This window comes from Typopeltis vanoorti, chromosome 7, assembly GCF_054136105.1.
Source record: "Typopeltis vanoorti isolate ZY-2024b chromosome 7, IOZ_Tvanoo_1.0, whole genome shotgun sequence".
Lineage (NCBI taxonomy): Eukaryota > Metazoa > Arthropoda > Arachnida > Uropygi > Thelyphonidae > Typopeltis > Typopeltis vanoorti.
This window is the reverse complement of record NC_143555.1, coordinates 33,816,812-33,840,448: the sequence shown is the minus strand read 5'-3', so window position 1 is coordinate 33,840,448 and position 23,637 is coordinate 33,816,812. Positions and strand designations below refer to the sequence as shown.

General features: G+C 36.3%; 1 protein-coding gene across 1 annotated transcript in view; it reads right to left on the bottom strand.

Moving 5' to 3' along the window:
• Positions 1-23,637, bottom strand: part of LOC150104573 (glutamate dehydrogenase, mitochondrial-like) — a 326,505-nt gene that overhangs the window by 29,286 nt on the left and 273,582 nt on the right. The window contains exon 10 of the mRNA XM_090395204.1: positions 13,509-13,571. Coding sequence (XP_090251330.1) covers positions 13,509-13,571 — 63 coding nt within the window. The remainder of the gene's footprint in view (positions 1-13,508; positions 13,572-23,637) is intronic.

Below are 23,637 nucleotides of genomic sequence, written 5' to 3'. Positions count from 1 at the left end.
GATGGGGTAGTGACGACTCCAACTGTAGGGCTGGCTGCCACTACAGTGAGACATTGTCTCATATAGCCCAGTGTTGCTTCCACACCCATGGGGTCTGCGTGTGGAGGCATTATGCCATGGTCTCCATTCTGAACAACCACTTTAAGAACAAAGGTTGAGTGACTGCGGTGGAACCACATCATAGGATCTCTGCGGGTTTGCGTAAGACAGACTTAGTGATTAAAAGAGATGGTGATGTTTGGGTAGTTGATGACCAGGTGGTGGGAACAGGGTGCCCACTAGCCTATAGTCATAATAATAAAGTAAATTATTATTAAAATAACCAAGATCTAATTAGTAAGATATGGGAGGAGCATGGGGCCACTCAGAGGTTTACCAGCGCCACCATCTCTTTACATGGTGTATGGAGTGCAGATAGTTATAATAACTTAAAACAGCTTGGGCTTATGCAGAAGGATATAAAAGTTCTTTCCTTGAGGGCCCTGCGGAGCGCACTGGTGGCATGACGTTGCCACCAGAGAATGACTACAATGATAACTAGAACAAGCATAGGATGTAAGGGTAGTACTACCCATAACCAGTACAAAGATTAATAAAAAAAAAATAAATAAATAACAAGTGGTATACCACAAGCATCAGTGCTTAGTCCACTGTTATTCAATCAGTACATTAATGATATTGGGAAGGATTTGACAAGTGACATATAGCTATTTGCTGATGCAAAGATAGGTAGGGTAATCAGGAATGCTGCTGATATGCAGTGCTTGCAGAATGATTTGAATAGTCTGGAATTGTGGGCATGGAAAAATAGGTGTCAGTTCAGTGTGAGTAAATGTAGTCATTCACTTCGGCATGATTAGATATCCAATGTAGTATTATATTGGTGGGATGAGGCTAGGGATCTTGGAGTGTTAATAGATAAGAAGTTGAAGTTTAGGGGCCATGTGGCAAAGATTACAACTCAAAAGATAATTGCAATGTTAAAACGAACATTCACATGTAAAGATAAGGATATTATTTTGACTCTTTACAAGGCCTTGATAAGACCTCACTTGAAATTATTGTGCGCAGGTCTGGTCTCCTGGTTTCTGTTGTGATTCTGATATATTGGAGAGAGTACAAAGGAGAGTATTAAAAATGATATCAGGTTTGTGGAATACCGATTATGAAGACAGATTGAGAATTTTTAGACTGCAGACACTAATAAACAGGAGAAAGAGGGGTGATATGATTGAGACTTACAAACTTCTGAAAGGATCATACAAGATTTCAATTTATGGAGGGTGGAGAAAGAAAGAGAGGGCATCCTTGGAAGCTGAGAATGAAGGCCACCAAGAAGGGTGTGAAGACTAGATTTTTCTCTCCGAGGGTGCTGCGTGATTGGAATGGATTGCCATCGGATGTTGTCAGTGCAAGCAGTGTGAATGAATTCAAGTATGATAGCTGGTGTATGTAGTATGTTGCCTCCCTCGGATGAGCCTCTGACTCCTTGGAGGTCTCTCTTCATAATAATAATAATAATTCGTATCACTTTTCCTCCAGGAAACAAGCAAATCAGCTCCACGAACACATATCTACAGACATGAAGCAATCATGACAAGGACAATAGGAAACCATATTGTTCTAAAATTATTCCCTAGTAAATTAGCACTGCTATCCCACCAATCATTAGGTTGAGAAGAGATGGGGGAATAAGATTAGTCATTATTACTACTGCTATCTTGATTAAAAAATAATTTATCCCCCCCCCAAAAAAGAGTATCAAAACATTTTAATGCATTCCTTCAAAGAAACAGATATTCACTGAAGATAATTTCATTTGGTAATGTAGGCATTCAGTGAAGAAACAGATTAATAATTCTATCAAAGTGCAATTAATAATTTCATTATTAATTTGCATAACAAAAGAAAACGAAATTAATAATTTGATTTTGTTACAACGAAATACAACCAGTGCGAATTACAGAAGTCATTAGTGCAGTGTGATACCTATCCTATTCCCCCAGCCATGCAGCTGGTGGGGATGGGGGTAGATGATTATGAGCATCGTGGTTTCCCGATGCCTTCCTTGCCGTAGTATATTTTTTATGACTGTAGTGTGACATGGTGCTTTTATAAAAGTAAAATTCTAAATAAAAAAATTTGTTTATACCTGGGGAAGGAGGGAGTGAGAGAGAGAGAGAGAGAGAGAGAAAAGAAAACGACAATTGATTGCTTGACACATAAATAAAGTGAACAAGAAGCCAGGTAGTTCTAACATAACAACTGCCGATACACTTCCTGTGATTGAGTGATTGTAAATTATCATTTTAGTTATCTTTAAAATTATGGCATATCTTTTAATCCATTTCATTTAATTCATTTAATCACCAATCATATGAGGGTGGTCTAAAAAGTTCTCGTCCATGACCATAGATGGCAACACTATCAGCATGATTTTTTTTTTTCTAAGTTGGTACATCTGTCATAAGCATCCATTCGAAATTGCAAGTCATTCTATCAAGTAGTTTGTTTTATACAGCTGTCTGAAGCAAAAGTGTTGTCTGTATCCCTTGAAATGGATAAAATTGAGTATAATGCAGTTATAAAATTCTTTGTAAAAGAAGGTTTAACGGCAAAAGAAATTAATTCGAAGTTCGTAAAGGTTTATGGGCACTCTTCTCCTTTGTTTTCAACAATTATGAAATGGGGTGCCGAGTTTAAACATGGCCGTACCAGCCTTGAAGTAGCTGATCCAGTTAGCATATCCACTTTCCAACCAAAAGGCTGCGGGTTCAAATCCCACCATGGGCATGGATGTTTGTGATCGTCTAGGAAAATACTGGTGGTGGTGGTGGTTGGCAGTAGATAGCGTTGGTATAGATGATGAAAGTAGTTGGTGGATGTGGTGGAGACGGAGAGTTGTAGAGTAGGTGTGCTCCTTCGATGAGTCTTAGGATTCCCTGAAGGTGTTATGTAATAATAATAATAATAATAGTATTTTTCACAAAAAAACAACAACAATAATTCTGGATTAGTGCAATATGGAATAAAGGTAGGCCACAACATTCTTTGGTGTGAAACACACCTTTTAAATAGATGTCAGTACAAATTTCAGCATCTATTTAAAGAGAGTGCTGAGGCCTTACTTCACCACCGTAACTTGGATAAAAATTACTGCTTATCCTTATGAAAAATATGGGAAAGTTTGATTCGAATAACACATCATTAAAGGTTTTTTTTTTTTTTTACTAATTAAAGAGCAGTAATGATATTTTATAAAGACATAATATAACATAATATAATATAGTCTTAAGAAACACCTAGATACTACATGTATCCGATGATCTGCTTAGAATGATATAAATTATGCTTGGTATGATATTATAAATTACTGTATTTGCCGCCGTATAACACACACTTTTTTTTTTTGAAAATAGGTCTAAAAAACAGGGTGAGTCTTATACGCCGATACTCAGTTTTTTATTATTTTCATTTTTGGAAATTTTCTCTGTTCCGAGTTACGCGATTTCTTTATTGCTTCCTTGAGTCTGTGTGAGAGCATTCCAGTTACGTAGAGTGGTGTTTCTCAAACTTCAGACATCCGCGTTCATATGATTGGTAGGGTATTAACAAAAGATCTTGCTACTAAATGACAAAGACAAGCCCGACAGTTGAGTTGAAATGCTAATTCTCTTCAACCAAATTCCTTATATAATATCTGAAATACATTCACTATATATTTCTTTGTTTTAACACGTTCACTCAAACAAAACCATATATTGCACCAGCAACATATGGTTTTGCTTGAGTCATACAGCATTTTCTGTGGGAGGGGGACATGCGATTCATTAGTTAGTGCCGTTTTTATCCCAGTTGTCTCTAATTGCACTGTTTATTGAGAAACATATTGCAAAGGCTGCAGATGTCTCTGTACCTTATTCAGTGATACAATAGGAACGTTTTACGATCTTGAACTTCAACGTATCCAATCTCGAAATTCAGATACGTTAAATTTTATTCTATGCGTTAATGATGCATAGCCGAAAATTGCCACGGACCCCCCTGAAGACCTTTCACGTACCCCCGGGGGATACGCGTACCACACTTTGATAAACACTGACGTAGAGTTCAGTGGATGCGCATGCACTGTTATCGATGATCACAGCTGTGTCTTGTTCGTTTTTCCAATTGTTGTCGTAGTTGTGAGCGGTGATAAATTTCTGCCATTAAGTTTTCTCTAAATTTCTTGGAAAATTATGGCTGAAAAATGGATCAACGCCAGCATTGTTACAGTCTTGCATACAAGCTACATATGATTGTGTATGCTAAAGAATATGGGAGCAGGGCTGCAGAGAGGCATTTCGGACCACCCCCAACTAAGAAAATAATAAGAACTTGGCGGAATCAGGAAGAGGATTTAAAAAAAGCAACTTACAGTAAACATAACCTACTAAGTGGAACTGCAAAATGGCCAGAACTTGAAGCAGAACTGAAAACTTGGATTTTAGACCACAGAAAAGCAGGACTTCCAGTGTGTACAAAAATGATTATTCAACAAGCAAAAGTGATAGCCACTAACAGAGGGATCGCCAACTTTACTGGATCAACATCATGGTGTGGTGTTCAAGATTCATGAAGAGAAACCAGCTATGTATGCGGACTAAAACAAAAATATCACAAAAGATGCCAGCTGAATATGAAGAAAAATTTATTGAATTTCATCGATTCGTCATTAACGCAAGGAAATGAGAAAATGTTGAACTTGCACAAATAAGAAACATGGACGAGGTTCTGCTGACATTTGATGTGCCCTCAAACAAAACTGGAGATTCCAGGGGCACTAAAAGTGTTACTATTAAAACTTCGGGGCACGAAAAAACTCGCTACATGGTTGTTTTATCCTGCTGTGCTGATGGGACAAAATTGCCACCACTATTGATTTTTAAAAGGAAGACGCTACCCAAAGAAAAACAGCTTAAAGGAGTGTTTGTACATGTTCATGCAAAAGGATGGATGGATGGAGGAGGAATGAAGTTAAGGATAGATAAAATTTGATCTAGGCGCCCTGGGAAATGTTGAAGAAGCCTGCCCTGATGGGATCAGTTTCGTTCTCACAGAACAGAAGATGCACTGGATGGTACAGAGGAAAATTTGTTGTATGAGGACTCAGATTCTGATTTAGAAGAGGTTTCAAGTGTCTCTTCATTTAGCTCTGGAGATGAATTTCTGGGTTTTGACGATTAAAAGGTGGGTACTCTTTCCTAGTTAGATTAGGTATTTGTTGAAAGTAGACCTACTTATATTACTTTATATTTGAAATACTGTAAATTTATTATAATATTCAGTGATAAAGTTTTTTCCTAAAAAAATGTGTACAAAAAAAGGGGTGTGTCCTATATCCCAGTGTGTCTTATACATCGGCAAATATGGTATATATACATATACATACATATGCAATTTATTTTACATTGTGATGAAAAGCATAATGCTATTCATCATAATGTGATTTAACATCATGTGGCTCGTTCTATTTTGAATAAATCAACTGTTTGCATTCTTCTTCTTCAGCTTATCCCACTTAGATAGGGTAGCAGTTTTTAATGAGTCTCCTCCACATCCTCCTGTCTTGGGCTGTAACCACATCTAAGTTCTTCATCCTTAGATCCTCCTCCACCAGCTCCCTCCATCTCTTCTTTGGCTGCCCACACTTCCTCCTTCCTGCACATCCATCTTCATGACCTTTCTCTCCACGTGCTTGTCCTCCCTCCTTGTCACATGACCAAACCCTCTCAATCTTGCCTCCTGTATATTTGCTCCTAAGTTAGTAACTTTCACCATTCCCCTTGCATAGTCATTTCTCGATGATCCTTTCTGGTCACACCACACATTCACCTAAGCATTCTCATCTCTGTTGCCTCCATCCTGCTGATATTATTTTCCCTTGGGACCACAGTTTGCACAGTATATGTTATAGCTGGTCTCACCACTCTCATGTAGATTTTTTTCCTTTAGATTGACCAGCACCATCTTATCACATAACACTTCAACCAGCTAGTATCCCGCATCCCACTTCCTTCTCAGCCTCTCCATCCTCTTTACTGTTGAACCTAAGTATCTAAATGTCATCAGGAAAGTTAATTTCCTTCCAGCTCCAGGTCTACCTCTTGGGTGCTATTCCCCCCCCTCCCTTTGCAACACATGTACTCTGTCTTACTTCTGCTCAGCCTCATACCTTTCTCTTCCCGTACTTTCCTCCATCTTTCCAATTTACTGCCACTTCTCTTGATTCTGCACAACACAGCACGATGTCATCTGCATACAACATTGTTCGAGGCACGTCTACTCTCATCTTCCATTACCGTCTCTGTCACAATACAATATTAAACAGGAACGGACTTAATGTTGGTCCTTGATGCAAACCAACTGTCACTTGAAAGCTTTTTGTCTCTCAGGCAGGTCTGAACTCTTGTCTTTACATTTCTGTACATCTCCTGTACCAACCTGACACTTTTCTGTGGCACCATCTTCTCCTCAGACACCTCGAGACTTTTTGCCTTGGCACTCTATCGTACACTTTCTCCAGAAAACTGCTTTGCAATCTCCACTTCCTCTCACAGTCTTCCATCAAGAACCTTTTCTAGGATTTTCCTTGTGTGGGACATCAGTAATTCTTAGTCTTATACATCCCCTTTACCCTTGTAAATAGGGACGAGTACTTTCCCTCCACTCCTCAGGCATTTTTTCCTGTTGGCAAACTTTTATGAACAGATCCCAAGGTAGGTCAATGTTCTCTTCCCCTAGTGCCTTCCATGTCTCCAATGGGATCCGGTAAGGGCCCACCGATTTTCCATTCTTCATCCTCTTTACAGCCTCCTCAACTTCCACTCTACTGATGTTCTACACCATCCCCAATAAATCAGTTGTTTGTATTCTACCTGTAAAAACTGTTTTTAAACCACTAATGATAGTCTGTGGTTTAAAAGTCTGTTAATTTCAGACTGAAATATATGGCAGTATATTTAATAAATAATACTTTTACCTTGTGTTTTTGTGTGTATATATTATATATACAATTGTAAAGATTTACTTTCTGACTTCCTAGCAATGGTGCACTCATTAGATTGTGTTTGGTTGATTTGATGGGACGATCCTGCCACAAATGAATTACTCAGAGAAATATATCAAAATATTTGAAGCTCTCAAAATAAGATAGATTAAGTTAGATTTAAGGTAGTACTTAAGTTTGGTTAAGATAAGAATGTAAAGAAATCATGTGCTCAACAAATTAATAAATAATAGAAAAGGTGTAAGTTCGACTGACTGAATCCGCAGCAACCCTGCCCTGACGTTAGCAAGGTGTCAGCCTCCATCAACAGATATCACACAAGATATCTGAAAATAATAATCGAGGCCATAGCTGGCTAGATGCATGGCCATGTCATGCTTCGTGCACGTCTCCAACTGAACATCTTTAAGTCAGAATCCCGTCTAGCCACTGCAATGACACCATTCGTGCCTTGTGTATTGAAAGGCAGTGCTAGCCGGAGTTGCTTTTGTACTGTTACAGTGCAATTGGTCTGACAATGAGCCCACTAGAACAAAAGCATCAAGGCAGCTGTTGAGACTATGCAGCCACTGCTTCCTACCATTCAGGTGTGACATGTGGGCACCAAATCGTCCGCAGACAACCTAGGTGCCATGCTTAGAAGAGTAGCCACCATATTGTGATCTATTGAGACTCATCCCCTTACCTATGTCTCAATCATCCCCCAACACACACACACACACACACACACACACACACACACACACACACACACACACACACACACACACACAAACTTGTCCTGTCAATAGACTCTGTAGTTTGCATTTCCTCAATGCCTTTTGATACTCAAGCATTCCAGAAACCAGAAACCACTCTAGTCAATCGCCTCTGAACAATTTCCAACATCTCTCGATTCTTTTGAAAACTTGACCAAATCTGTGCACAGTAGTCTGATCAAAGCTTTATATAGTGGAATCGTAACATCCTTTCTCCTAAATGCGAGTGTTTTTCAATGCCACAATGCTCCATGTTGTCCTCACAATTTTAGCAAAATTGTCTCCAAAATTTCAGGTCTTATCCATTAATACCCCAGATCCCTCATCTTCTCTACATGCTCTAAGATATCACCCCACAAATCTTATACTATGCATTCCATCTCTTCTTCCAAAACTATAAAGCTACATTGAACCGGTCTCTTTCATTCAATCATTAAGTCTATTCGAGTCCACTTGCAAGGCTACAACATCCATTATACTCCTCATAGTTCTTTCCAGTTTTGCATCATCATCTGCAAATAACTGTATATCACCATTCAAGACTTTCCCAATATCATTTCATATAAATTAAACAGCAATGACAAACAAACAGATTATTAATTTGTTGATACCTATCAGTCAGCTATTCTCCACTCCAGCGAATTACTCTAGAATTCAACCCATTTGTTCCAGTTTAATTACTAGCTTGTGATGTAGCAACCTATCAAAATATACTCCTTTGGAACTTGAGTAAATCTGATTTGTGTTAAAAAGGAAAGTTAAAGCTGTTGTCAACTCCTTCAAACATTCCTTCAAGACACATGGTGATATACTATCAAGTCCTACAGCCTTCTTAACATAAAGTTCACTCAATTCTACAGATACCTCCTGCTCATTCACTATCTGTGGCATTTTTTCCTCTCTGGTTTCGAGAAAAGATTTGTACATAATCTTTTTCAGATTCTGTCAAATACACATAAAATACATGAAAAGCATATAGTGACTGAATAAAATATACCCCCCCCCTAAAAAAATGCCATGCAGCTATATAACATATGGACTATTTGAGAAAACGTCAATGGACACCCCCATGGGCAAGGTGCATCATACCACCAGGCATAAATTGGAGGAATATGATGCTCCCAAGTCAGTACAACTGTGTCCAAGAGAAATGGCTGCAAGAAGGGAACTGACAGGGTTTTAAAGAGACATTGTGATAGGATGCTATGATGCAGGCCTATCTGTTCGGCAAACTGTTAACGAACTGGGCCATCCCAGGCCAACAAACAGTGATACCATATTGAGATGAAAGACAACTTCAGGTGCTATCCACAGTGGAAGAATCACCACACTCATCAAACATGACTGTAGTGAGATACAAAGGATAATATGTAAAAACTGCCATTCATCGGCCGACAGTTGAATGTAGAGTTCTGGACATTGACTGGAACATGAATCTGCACAAAATATTCAGAACCTTGTTCACAACATGCTTATCTACCGTAGAACTACAATATGGAAGCCCACATTACTCGAATCAACATACAGTGTTGTCGTCAGTGGTTCAAAGAAAGTGTACGGTGGGATGTTGAAGTTTGGAAGGCTGTGTTATGGAGTGACAAATCATGCTACATCCTCTACTGAGCAGATGGCTGGATGTGATACCTGGTTAATGTCTTTTACCAGAGTGTAATCCGGAGGTGGTGTGATGGTATGGTCCTGCCCTGTTTTTTCTGGTTTGACCTCGAACCTCTGTTTGTGATGCCACAAACTCTGAACTCCGAGATGTATCCAAACATTCTGGACAATGTATTGCTTTATGGCATTTCTACGGAAATGACCATTGTCTCTTTCAGCAAGACAATGCACCATGTCATAAGGCTACTGCTGTAACTGCATGGTTTGTGGACATGAACATCAACACACTTGACTGGCCTCCACAGAGCCCTGATCTCAACCCTATTGAACATCTGTGGGATGAACTGGAGCATAGCATGCGATCAAGTGATGTCTGTTCCACAACAGTCCAGGACCTCATTAAGTTCCTACAGGAAGAATAGTCTAAAATTTCCATTGTTCACTATTGTACAAGTGTACAATAATCTTTTTCTTGTACAAGTGTACAATAACTGTACAAGTGTACAATAATCATATACTTGTACAATAATGTACAAAGTGTACAATAATCTTGGAGCAATCCTACAAGACATGCTTTCACAAGCATGTCTTGTAGGATTGCTCCAATTACCACATTGAAAAGAGGTCCCACAATTTATTAAAATGGGCTCCATGGCTGTATGTTCCTCACACTATGATCTCATTGACCTCTTTCCAGAGTATAAGGGGAATAACATGCTAAGCTGTAACAGCATCAGAAGTTAATCCAAAAAAAACTGCAGTTCTTTTTGATAAATTCACTTAGGTTCATTTTCCAGCAAACTGTTCACATTTGGCGAATTATAATTTTTCGGTAAATTGGTGGTTTTCGACAAATTGCTGATCGATGAATTGTTTTTTCGAGGATTTTGATTAATTGTTTTTTTGTTTTTTGAATTAACTGTTGTTCGATGAACTGCTTTTCAATTGATTGTTTATTAATTAATTGTTTTTTTGATAAATTGCCTTTCAGTAAATTGTTTTCGGTGAACTCTCTGGATACTGTAGTAAATTAGAGACCAATCAGTATCTCAGGCGTGGTGGTAAAAGCACTAGAAAAATTGGTAAAAAAGAGAAATAAAAAATGGATAGATAAAAATATGATACTGTATGAGGGTCAACTTGGCTTTGTGAAGGGTCAGTCATGCCTTACTAATTTACTCGCTTTTTATAATAGAGCAGTGTTTCCCAACCTGTGGTCCACAGGATGGTTTATATTCATTAAACTTTATCTTATCATGTTGTTGCTCACACCCTGGCCTAATCGATATGTTCATATTCTTCCGAATATTTCCATTTATAATAGTATTGCATTGTCATAATCGACACATTTAGTGTTGTAAAATTGTAATCTATTACTTCATCTTTATGATATGTAAAATATAAAAAAATTCCATTTTGGATTTTATGGTGGCCGCGGTGAATTAACATTCGCTACAGGGAGCCCGTGACATCAAAAAGGTTGGGAAACACTGTAATAGAGTAACAGCTGAGTTGGATAAAGGAAAAGGCTGCACGATGATTTTTCAAAGGCATTTGACAGAATACCACATGGAACTCTGTTATGCAAATTAGAACAAATGGGAGATGGAACAGACACTGGTTGAGGGATAAGAGGATGGCTGCTGGATAGATATCAAAAAGTGGTATATGGAGGGGCAGAATCAAAGCAAAAACAGGTGACCAGTGGTGTGCCACAAAGTTCAGTGTTGGGACCACTGCTGTTTAATTTGTACATAAATGATATAGGAAATAATCTGAAAGGAAATATTCAGTTGTCTGTTGATGATGCGCAGTTAGATAAAGTAATAGTTAATCAAAGCGATGTGGAGAGCTTGCAGGACGATTTAAATAGGCTATCTGTATTGGCAAAAATTAATGCGTGTCATGTTTAATATCGAGAAATGTAAAGTTATGCATTGTGGGATAAATAGATTATAAGCCATAATCTATTTACTCCAGGAAATAGATGAAGCTAGAGATTTAGGAGTGGTGGAAGACAGAAAGTTAAAATTTAGAAGACATTGCTAACGTAGCTCATAAGATTACTTGGTTGAAAAACACATTAACAAGTAGCGATAAGGAAGTTGCTATTCCTCTTTATAAGGCCTTGATACATACACATCTGGATTACTGTGCTCAAGTCTGGTTCCCTGGGTTTCTTGTGGATGAGGAAACAGTGGAGAGGATTCAGCAGTGAGTGATCTGTGGAATATTCCGTATGAAGACAGATTTAATGTGTGTGTGGATTGCAGAAGTTAGTTGATAGGAGAAAAAGAGGTGATATGATAGAAACATTTAAGTTACTTAAAGGGTTTTATAAGACAGATGCAGCAGAAATATTTCAGCATTTGGCTAGAGGGACCAGAACAAGTGGTCATCCCTGGGATTTGAATAAAGGTGTAATTAGAAGGTGTGTGAGGACTATATTTTTTGCTTGGAGAGTTGCAAATGAGTGGAATGGGTTGCCAGTCAGCTGTGCATGCTTTGATTGTTAATATAATAATAATCATCATTATCATGCATATCAAGGATTTAGGCCTAGCGTGGCCTGTTCCGGCCTTAGAAGTCATCGTTTAAGAGGACGTCCTGGTTTTCTTTTCCTAATGGCTTGTACTTTAAGGACATATAATAATAATAATAATTATAATTCTTATTATTATAAACACAAGAAAAAAAAGAACAAATTATTAAAAATACAAATTTAATATCCTTTTTGTTCTAGGTGTTTTTCAGAACTTTTCAGACACCCCTCCCTTTTGGAAATAAAAATATTGGTTTCATCAAACTTTTACACAAGGAATTAAGCATATCTGTTCTAACATTTCATTGCATAATTCATCAACAAAGCTAATGTTTCAAAATTTCTTCAAATGCTCTTAATGATGAAATACTGACTGTAAAATAATAATAATAAATTTAATTTAATTTTTAAAAAAATCAATAAAACTGGAGGCAAGATCCTGAATGATTTGAAGCTCTTAAAAGAAATGGAATCAAAATTTAGGGACTTTGTAATATTTGAAATTAAATTTTTTCTCTATGAAATTGACAAACTTTGTTATTTGATAAAGAAACAGTGACCCTAACATTCACATTTCTGACAGCAAATGTTAAAGTTATATAAAGCTGTTGAATTGTTGAATTATATAAAGCTATTGTTGAATATGTCGAAAATAAAGCTTTGTTATTCTTCAGGATGAAAGGTGGAGGGTATTAAATTTATATGAACAGTAGATATAATTTTCAAAATTATTACAGCCGTTTGGAAAAAATTAACTTCAGGCATGCTATGTTACTTTTTGAATCACAAAATACTATTCACGGATGCAGAGAACACAAAATTTGTAATGTAATATTTCTGCAATTATTTCTTTCTTGAAAGAAGAGTTTATCTGATGCAAAATCAACTGAAGATAAACTAGAATTGCAGTGTGTTCAGTTTCTTGGAATTATGCCTCTTCAAATTAAGCGAATAGATTTCAAGCTATGCAGATAGACAACTTTTCTGAAATGAGGTCTCCAAATCTAGTGATCAATACTTTCATTTCTGTTCACATACTATCAGCTTTCATTCAAATTTTCAGTAAGAAAGTTGAATTAATTTTCACTCTGTCTGCATTTGGAACAACTTACTACTATGAACAAGTTTTCTTTAATGAAGAAACACTTTCAATCCAAAAGTGCAAAAGACTAACATCAGAAAATGCAAAAGCTTGCTTTCGCTTTCATACTACCAAATATCAATCAGACTGAATGAACTGACTTCAAGAGCACAAAAACAAGGAAATCATTAAATTGGCAATGTTATTAATTTAGGTGAAATGTTTTAAAGATTACATAAACAACTGTAATCGTTTTTTTACAATAACTAAAATGAAGAGATTTATATTAGTTTACAGTTAACCAAGTATTTAACTTTATTACAACATACACATATCAAACTGTAGAAGACTATCTGTATACCAAGCAGCTAGTTGAACTCGGCAATTCTGATATGGAATTTCAATTATGTAGTTGTATTTTAACTATAAAATGCATTTATAATTTCAAAATAAAGAACTTACACGTGCGGATCTCTCCATTGTATAATCTAGCCCTGAGTGAACAATATCCTTTTCTGAAGCACCCTATAGTGAAAAAAATAAAAATAAATAAAACATTTATTTCTCTGAAATAAAATTCCCTGGATTATACTATTCTACAAAAATACCAGCACTTCTTGCTTTATCTTGGTACAGAAATTATCTGTTTCTTCTTATGATGTATGTGTCAGTCATAAAAGAGGATTAAAAAGATTTTGAAACTAGGAATTGAAGCAAGTTGAGTATGTATGTTACAGTAGATTTTAACTGGCATCAGGATTCTTTGTTACAAGTCCTAAACATAGGCTAAATGACATCCATCACAACAACTAAGTGTGTTGAATGGTATCACAAAAACATAACTGATAATTAGAAGTAAAAACATATTCTGAGAAATGAAGAAAATAGCAAATCATTAAAAATACACACACTGAAAAGTGTTTATATGTACTTTCTTTCCTCTTATAAGCAAGTACCTTTCCATTCATCACTCCTTGAAGAAACTGATTAGTCTTCCTGTTGTTTACTTACCATGATGTCCTGGAGGAACTATTCACACTTCTCACTGCACCAAGAGTTTCAGGAAGTTCAAGGCAAGAATAAGGAAGTGATATCCTGGATTCCACGTTGTGACATTTCAAATCACCTAATTTTTAATAACTTTTACCTTTGCCACAAAACCATTCAATCATATTTCTTAATGGCTTCCAGGTTTTCAGTTCTGTTTTGATGATTTTTTTTTTTTTTTGAAACTGCTTCTAATTTGAGGCCCATCAAATATAGCTTACTTAAGTTTGGCTTCAAAATTGTAAATAATTTTTCATATATATTTATTCAACAAAAAATAGATAAAAATGCAAATACATTATCTACAATGTGGCAAATTGAGAAGAAACTAGGTTTTTAAATTAATTTTCATTTTCACCTTAACAAATTTGTATAATATTGAAATCAAAACATTCTTAGTATGAAAATCATTGATGGTGTCTTATGTACTTCTGTTCTTACACCATTTTAGAAAATGGTGTAAGAACAGAAATTGTAACGTATACTTACTTAATGTGTTGAAATTACAGATGCATTGTACTGTATTTATGTCTACTGAGTGACATAAATGTGAGTGAGAAACATCTTCAAGAACCAGCTAAATGAAAAAACTTGGTCAATATAGTTTGTATATCTGACTGGAAAATGTAGCTATCATGTTGAGTGCAACTGCTATATAAAATAAAGGAAAAGAAAATATCTTCTTTTTGCCAAGGATTAGGCATTTGCTGTTCCAGCTTTGTTGGTATTTCCATCTTACAGCTGGTATTTTTTTCCCACATTTTCTTTGGTCTATATTCATCCACTTATTTTGGTAAATATTTTTCCATCCTATATAAATGCTCATATATATATATATATATATATATATATATACAGGGTGTTCGGGATAAATTTGACATATTTATAATTAATTATATTTTTCCGTAAGTTACATGTATTAACACACACTTCTCTTCATTTAAAAGTTTGGACCCTTCTTCATTCATATACAAGATGTCAGAAAGGATGGATAGCTGGAACCCACCTGAATCATGGAAGAGAATAACTTGTATCATGATGATTCGTGCCCGCCATCAAAATAAAGATATTACGACTGCTGCCCAATGCTCCCTGAATACAGTAAAAACAATCAGGCATGAACTAGAGACTTGCAATGGTGACTACGAGGATGTAGCAAGAAGAAAGATCCCTAGCAGACGATCTGATTGCGTTCGTACAGCAGAATTCCTCGCAAATCTGCAGGAACAGGTGTTGAAGAACCCTGGCATTGGAATTCGGGCTTTGTTCGTGGAGTTGCTAACTGTAGTCAAGCCCTGGATAACAAGGGTAGCCAATGGTAGGCCGTATGTATGGCAGCAGGATTCGGCCCCTTGCCACACCTCTGGGAAAAGTCAAAAATGGTTGTCTGAAAATTTCTACGACTTCACCAGTCCAAATGTTTGGCCTCCAAACTCCCCAGACCTTAACCCCATGGATTATTTTGTATGGGGCGCAGTTGAAAAAGACACCAATCGCACTTCCAGTAATACAAAAGCCCAGTTAATGGATAAAATTAAAACAGTTTTTGCGGCCCTTCCCAGGGAGACTGTAGCATCAGCTTGTTCGAGGTTCCGAAGCAGAATTGAAGCTGTGATCGATGCTAATGGTGGTTATTTTGAGTAAATCTTGTTGATAGTATTGTAATTAACTCTGCCTGTATTTAATAGATACAAAGAAGATTTTCTTTTTCCTTACGAAACTGTCAAATTTATCCCGAACACCCTGTATATATATATATCAGTGGCGTTGCATGCCCATTTAGATTAGGTGTGCTGTCATGTGGGTTATACAGTCAGCACTACAAAATTCACATCAAAATGACTGCATTTTTATTGATGTATGGAAGTTTTAAGAGAGCATAGAGCATCAATGGTCATCTTAATTGGTCTAATGCAATTAATTGTAGATTAATCTTGAATACTTTATTTTATCAATTAATATAATTTTAAATATGAAAAGCAGAAAGGTCAAATGAACAATAGCTATGCTTCAAGCATGCTGTTTATGCGAGGATGCACAAAGGGTTTACGCTTCATGGTGAGATTAGATTATCATTAACAAATAATAAAGTGAGACATGAATAAGTTGAATTTTTATGTTTTTTTTTTTTTTTTTGTTGTTAAATTTAGAATCATTTATTGAGTTATCATATCATTACAACTCATTCGTTTAAATTTTCTTTCAAAATGATAAAATTGTAAAACAGTGACATCCTATGTATAACCCAAGAGCATGAGTTCATCTGGGTTACAAGAAGTGTAACAATTACACAGCATAAATAGTACACAAAATATTGACAATGTATTTAAAGAATAATGTGCACGCATGCATGTGTGTCTATACACACACATATATACTACTCATATGTACACATGGAATAAGAACAATGCAGTTCAGTAATTACTTGAATATTTTGCATTGGTTAATTTCTCTTGGTATAAATTGGTTAATTGCTTTTTATACAGTTATTCTAAACAAGTTTTCAATATTCTTATAAAACTTTAGGTACTGTCTAATCAGATTTCTGTATGTGTTCATGTTGTTTTCCTTTCATATTAAGAGTGGTAAGCCATTGAAGATAGTGTTTATGTATTATTTCTTTTTTTTTGCGCTTTAGTAATAAAATATTTTACTCCCACTTTTCTGCAGAAGTAAGTATCTTTTCTAATACTTATACAGGTCTTACATATCAGTCTTTAGGAAAAGTAACATCCTGTAAATATATAGTTGTCTAAGTGGAAGGATATTTAATACGGTATATTTAGTGTTCACTGTAGCGTCACTATATTTAATGTTGGTTAAAATGAGCATTAATTTTAAATACAGCCATATAATATGCACAGAAATCGGAAAAAGTAATCATTTTGGAAATTATTATTTTTCCAGAATGAGCCAAAAAAACAAGAGGCTGAAAGTCATTTTACTTACTTATTATACACAGGTTCCAAACTTATTCCACTAATAATAATCATACAATCTGCCAAAGCTCTGGCAGAAAATTAGGCATTCAATACATCATCAACACAGTTTCCCATTGTAAATATGGGCAAAAAAAAAGTTATGAATTATTTATAGAAATTATAAATATATATTAAAAACTTGTCTATATCAGTATCATAGACACATCGGTTCACACATCATGTACGTAAAACAGATGAAACATCAGAAAACAAAAACAGCATCTCATGACAACGTTCAATTGGATTGTTTCACACAATTAATCACAGTCACTAATGACTTCTGGGTGCTATTGTCTTGCCTGCCTTCTGGGATGTTTAAAACCACTGGAACACTAAGAATTTGGCATGCTGCACAATCTGCACATCTGTTTAAATGGCTCAAAGATGTCTGTATTTGTGACTGCATACCTGGACTATTAACAGGAACATGATGCAATGTTTACACATCAAAAAGTGTCCTATTCATGACGTATTAGTATGTTGTGTTTAATTTTAGGAATCGCATGAAGCCAGGAAACAATTAGGGGAGTCTTTAATAGAAATAAATGCGAAAATATAATATCAATGATATTGCTATTTCGTGAGGGTGCCCTTTTAATTGTTCTACATATTTTTCTGAAATTTTTTTCCCCCCATCTATATCTTTGTGACAGAATTTTAAATGCCACGGCTGTTGTTTTCTTTTGTGAAATCCTTAAATTATATTGCTGACTCCATATTGTGCAAGGCCAGGATCCAATGGCAAAGCACCAAGCTGTTGCATAGATCCTTATATAAACATGAACGTTTGTATAAAGAAAGTGCTGAAGCCTTACATCACAGACCCAATCTTAACTGTAGTGACTGTCTCACTATCCCAAAAGTCTGGGAAATTATATCCTCAATTGTATGAAATAAATTTAACAGATATATTTTAATTTAATTTTTTTTAACATAATTCCTAGTATTGTTTAATAACCGTGCTGATGATGTCTTAAGATACCTAAGACGAAATATTTACATGTTATTAAAAACTTAATTACTGTGGCATACATGTGAATTTATAGTTATGAATACTCCACAGGTTTCACTATATAATAGACTCTAAGAGCACAAGCTGACTTACTTGCCAGGAACTTTCAATATTCTTTTTCTTCACTGCCTCTTTAACTTCCTGAGTCCACCATGGAGTTCTGATTTTTTTAAACCTTACAGACAACCTTGCCACATGCCTTTCTGGCTGAATCAATGTTTTCTTCAAGATTTGCCATCGAGTCTCCAAGATTTGGTTTTTGTTTTCAAACTCTTATTTTTTCTTCAATGATGTTTGTGTATTTCAGTCTACAGTTCACCTCTGAAAGCTGCTCAAACTTGATTCATTTTAAAACTTTCTTACACACTCTTCTTTTCAACATGAAATTCAATTTATCCTGCTCAAAACTATGTAGAGATCACTTCTTATTTCAAATGCTCTGTATACTCTTGTGTCTTGACACAGTGAGAAAACATTGCTATCAACTATAAAATAATCAATCAGACTTTTCTTATTTCTTGAATCTTCTCTTCATGTGAATCTGTGCACATTTTTATGTTGGAGCAGCTGTTAGTAATAACTAATTCATGTACTGAACAGAAATCCAGCAGCGATTTACCATTATTATTAGCTTTGCACTTTTCTCCAAATTTTTTCAAAACATTTCTATGTCTGGTATTCATTTCCTAGTCTAATGTTTAGATTTCCAATAAGGAAACCTTTCCTCTTTCATTCAGTCAGCTGCCTTCTTTAATGCCTCATAAAATTCCTCCATTTCTTCCTTTGTAGAACCTTCTGTGGACCACAAGCACATCCCATTCTGATGCCCACATCACTCTACTTGATATTGCCTTCACCATTCAAGAAGATTATCGTCATATTTAGCATTCAATATTATTGCAGAATATAACATTTTGTATTTATTACTTTGAAAGATCTCGCCTGTTTTTGTCTTCATTGTTTCATTCACGCCTATTATGTCAATCTGTTACTTATCCAATTCTTCTGCTAGTTCCATTCCTTTTCCATTGATGCTTCTTACATTGATAGTATCAATTTTGACCTCTGTTGATGCTGAGTTGGAAAATGTTCTGAGATTTGTCTGAGTAGCTGACTTTTTGCTGTTTCTGGTTCTCTGATGAAAACAATGGGGGATCTTGTTTAACTGGGCAATGACCCAGCCGGCATGAAATTTTGTCATGTTGTACCATCGTTTTACATTGTGGTTTAAGCCAATAAGAATACAGTTTGATTGGCTAAATCCTAAATTGCTAGCCCATCCTGATTTGTTCAGTATCCAAATAGGTACCAAGAGGGTGAACCACGAGAAGGTGAGGATTGGACATTAGGTCAGAAGTCCTAGTTGGTTCCTTAAAAGGCTAAATGAAGGTTGGTTCCTCCCAGTTACACAGCTTTGATCCTTAAGCACTCCCTTTATTTTCTTGTATAAATAAACTATATCATGTTTCACAGAATCCTTAATTACAAGAAAAAGAAGTATGAACGTATATCACTGAACATGGTTAAATCCTTTCTCATTCTGAAATTCTTATACTGCCTAACTGACTGTGTTTGTGATCATATGATATTAGTGGAGAACATTTTATAATCTGATTTCTACTTAAACATTTATGTGAACAGAATAGCTAGCTAATTGAAAGTGTATAGCCTAGAAGTGTGCCCAAGTTCACTGCACCTGTAACACTTTTACCTTTTCATCGTTAAAAACTGACTTTCTGTGTGCATGTCTAGGCAACACAACCTGTTTTTTAATATGCCATCTGAATTAATTGATAAATCTTATTTCAGTCAACATTTTGAAAATCTATTCTTGAACTTTTGACAAAAAATTCAAATTTAGTGTCAATACTGTAAAAGTTGTGATATTAGTTATTCTATATACTTATCAGTCAACTAAGAAGTGATAATAGCTCATTCTGATTTTTCTTTTTCTGCAGCCATGTGCATAAACTAGCTATTACTCTTAATGAAACTGGCTGTTACTCCTAATGAAGCTTTGATCAGATACAGCTAATATCATATATATGCTCAACGGATGAAACATTACAGAAACCTGCTTGATAGTGTGTCATTCTCCTTTAGCACAAATAAGATCATTTAAGAGTACAAGTTGTGAAGACATCACATCGAATAATGGCAATGATGTGGAGAACCCTGACATGAAGAAATAGAGAGGTTTGATTCCATTGTATAAGGCCTTGATCAGGCCTCATACGGATTAATGTGCACAGATTTGGTCACCAGGTTTTCATGGTGACGAGGATATGCTGGAAAGGGTACAGAGAAGATTCACAAAGGTAGTTAGTGGTCTTTGGAATGTGGAGTACGAGGACAGATTGAGAGAATGTAAGTTGCAGAGCCTCATGAATAGGAGGAAGGGGGGAGGGATATGATTGAAAAATATAAACTGGTCAGGGGTTGTTATCAGGTAGACATGGAAGAGATTTTTCATAGAATTTGAGAGGGAAGTAGAACAAGAGGCCATTGCTGGAAACTGTATAAGGATGGCGTGAGCAAAGGAGTGAGAAGCAGGTTCTTTGCATGGAGGGGTGGTTGGTGAGTAGAATGCAATGCCTGAGTGTGTTGTGGATGTGGACACACTGAATCAGTTTAAGATGCGGTTGGATGAGCACTGTATGCAACAGTGAGTACCTCCCATGATGAGTCTCTGACTCCATGGAGGTCAGGTGTTGATGATAATAATAAATAATCTCTGAACCCACCAGATGGTGGAGGGTTTCTGGAAGTAATTCCAGCTGTGTTTGTTGCAGCATTGTCCACAACTGCGCCTTAGACATCAAGTCATCATGGAAGTGATGTCTCACTCTATGACATCCCAAAGAGATTCGATCGGATTTAAATCTGGGTACCTTGGGGACCACTGGATGGTCCCAAACTCAGATCATAGGGTGGTATGTGATTGGAATGGATTGTCATTGGATGTTGTGAGTGCAAGCAGTGTGAATGAATTCAAGAATAAGTATGATAGCTGGTGCATAGTATGTGGCTCGATCAGTCCCTGACTCCCTGGACGTATCTCTTAATAATAATAATAATGTTCTTCAAGCCATAGCTGAGTGGTTGCAGCACAGTGCGGTGGCACACTGTCCTGCTGAAACAGACCATCAGCTACAGAATGCACAAAGGCCATGTGTAGGTGATCATCAGCACATTCTAGTAACTTGCAGTATTAAGGACCTCTCGAGACACACTAACGGACCTAATGTGGAAAGGCTCCCCAAACCTTCACAGAGCTGACCTGGCACAATGGGACCATGGTCTCGTGCTGTCAACACCACACCTTCCAGTCAGCCCACTGATAATGGGATTCATTAGACGACATGACTCTGGTCTACCCTGCAGAGGTCCAGTTTTGATGGTTCTGATACCAGGTAAGGTGCAATGCCCAACAATGAGCTGTCAACAGTAGTACATGGTTAGGGTGTCAGCTCCTGTAATCCATGGTATGCAGGGTACACCATTTGCTCGCTAATGCTGCTTGGACCTTCGACATTGAAACTGGATGAGATTTGTGCTGCTATTGCCCTGTGGCTGATCTGTACAAGCCTGGACAGTCATTGACCCCTGGTCATCAATGACATTTGGTCAGCCACCACTTGTTCACTGGGTGCTGGTATGTTCATTGATGATATACTTGTGGTAGACTCTTGATAAGGTTGTGCTCAAGAAATCTAGGAGTCTTACCACTTAGATGATACGTGCACAATCAAAGTCACTAAGATCACCACACTTAAGCTATGAATTGCAATATACTGTTGGGTATATTGCAGTTCCCCTTCCAACATCCCCCTATGTTTTGTCCACTGAGTGTGTGTGTGTGTGTGTGTATATATATATATATATATATTTTTTTTTTTAAAGAATTGAATGACTAGAACCGAGATTTAAGTAAAAATGTTTTAATATTAAAACACTACTAGTTTCGGCTTGTAACAGCTTTCATCAGGTGACATTATAAAAGAAAGAAAAAAGAAAAAACACTAAAACACTGAAGCTTAAATAAACTAAGAACATCATAGAGAGTCTCTAATTAACATTAAAACTTTAAATACATGTGGTTGTATTTAAAGTTTTAATGTTAATTAAAACTTTTCTTTCGTTTGTGGTATTATTGGGAAAGTACGTGCTAGCAGCATCTTGTGAACGCCAGTACATGATTACAGCTGAATGACTATCTGGGAGGTTGTAGCTCAAGTTATTATTTAGATGAACAGGATTAACGATGATTTCCCTAGATTCCACAATTTTTCTCCCTAGTTCATCATTGCAACGGAAGATGTTAGTAGATTTTTCCCAGCAGACTTTGTGACTTTGGCTTTCATCATTAGGATTAGCCAAGAAAAGGATATGACTTGATAATGCACTGCTTTGCTGTCTCTTGTAAGTAATGTCCCTCATGTGTTCTTCCATATGCAATTCAACAGATTTGTCTGTCTGCCCAAAATAAGGAATATCACAATCACACAATATTTTATATACACCAGGGTATTTGAGTTGATGATGACAAGGTTTTGGGTGGCTTATTAAGAAGCAGATCTTTGGAAGTGGAGTGAACAAGGTTCTGATATTGTATTTTCTTAGAACTTTTGCTAATTTATGTGAAACTGTACTTATGTAAGGAATAGAAATATTGCCTTTGAATCTATTTGTTTCTTCTGAGTGATGTCTAGGAGAATTAAGAAGGAATTTTTCAATGATTCTCTTGGAATATCCATTAACTTTGAAAGAAGTTTTAAGATGGTTTATTTCTGTAAGAAGTTCATTTGGGTCATCCAGAAGAGAACGGGCTCTATGTCCCAAGGTGGAAATTATTCCAAGCTTATGAGGAGGGAAGTGATGGGACTGACTATGCAGATATCTGTTGGTATGCGTTGGCTTTCTATACATCGATATTTTGAGTTTACCAGAGGAGAGCGTGTCGGTTTGACATCACAGGGAATTATCCGTTTCAAGCTCGGCAGCAAACTTAATACTTTGATGTTGGCTATTGAGATGTTCAAGGAAAACCATAAGGGAATCATGTTCATGGCTCCAAATAATGAAGACATCATCTACATAGCATTTCCAAACTTTAGGTGTTAAAATAAAGGAAGAGATGGCCTTGGTTTCAAAATCCTCTAAATAAATATTTGCGAGTACAGAGGATAAAGGATTACCCATAGCCAGTCCATGATTTTGTTTGTATACAGTATCTTGAAATTTGAAGTAACCGGACTTGATGTAATGTGTAAGCAAGGCTAACATTTTTTTGTTAATTTTTTTGTTAAAGGCTAGCTTGGACATAACTTCTTTGTTCCCTAATGTTCCAACAGATGAAGTCCTAACATTATTCAGGGACAAGTTATCCAAAAAAATGTTAGCCTTGCTTACACATTGCATCAAGTCCAGTTACTTCAAATTTCAAGATACTATATACAAACAAAATCATGGACTAGCTATGGATAATCCTTTATCCCCTGTACTCGCAAATATTTACTTAGAGGATTTTGAAACCAAGGCTATGTGGACG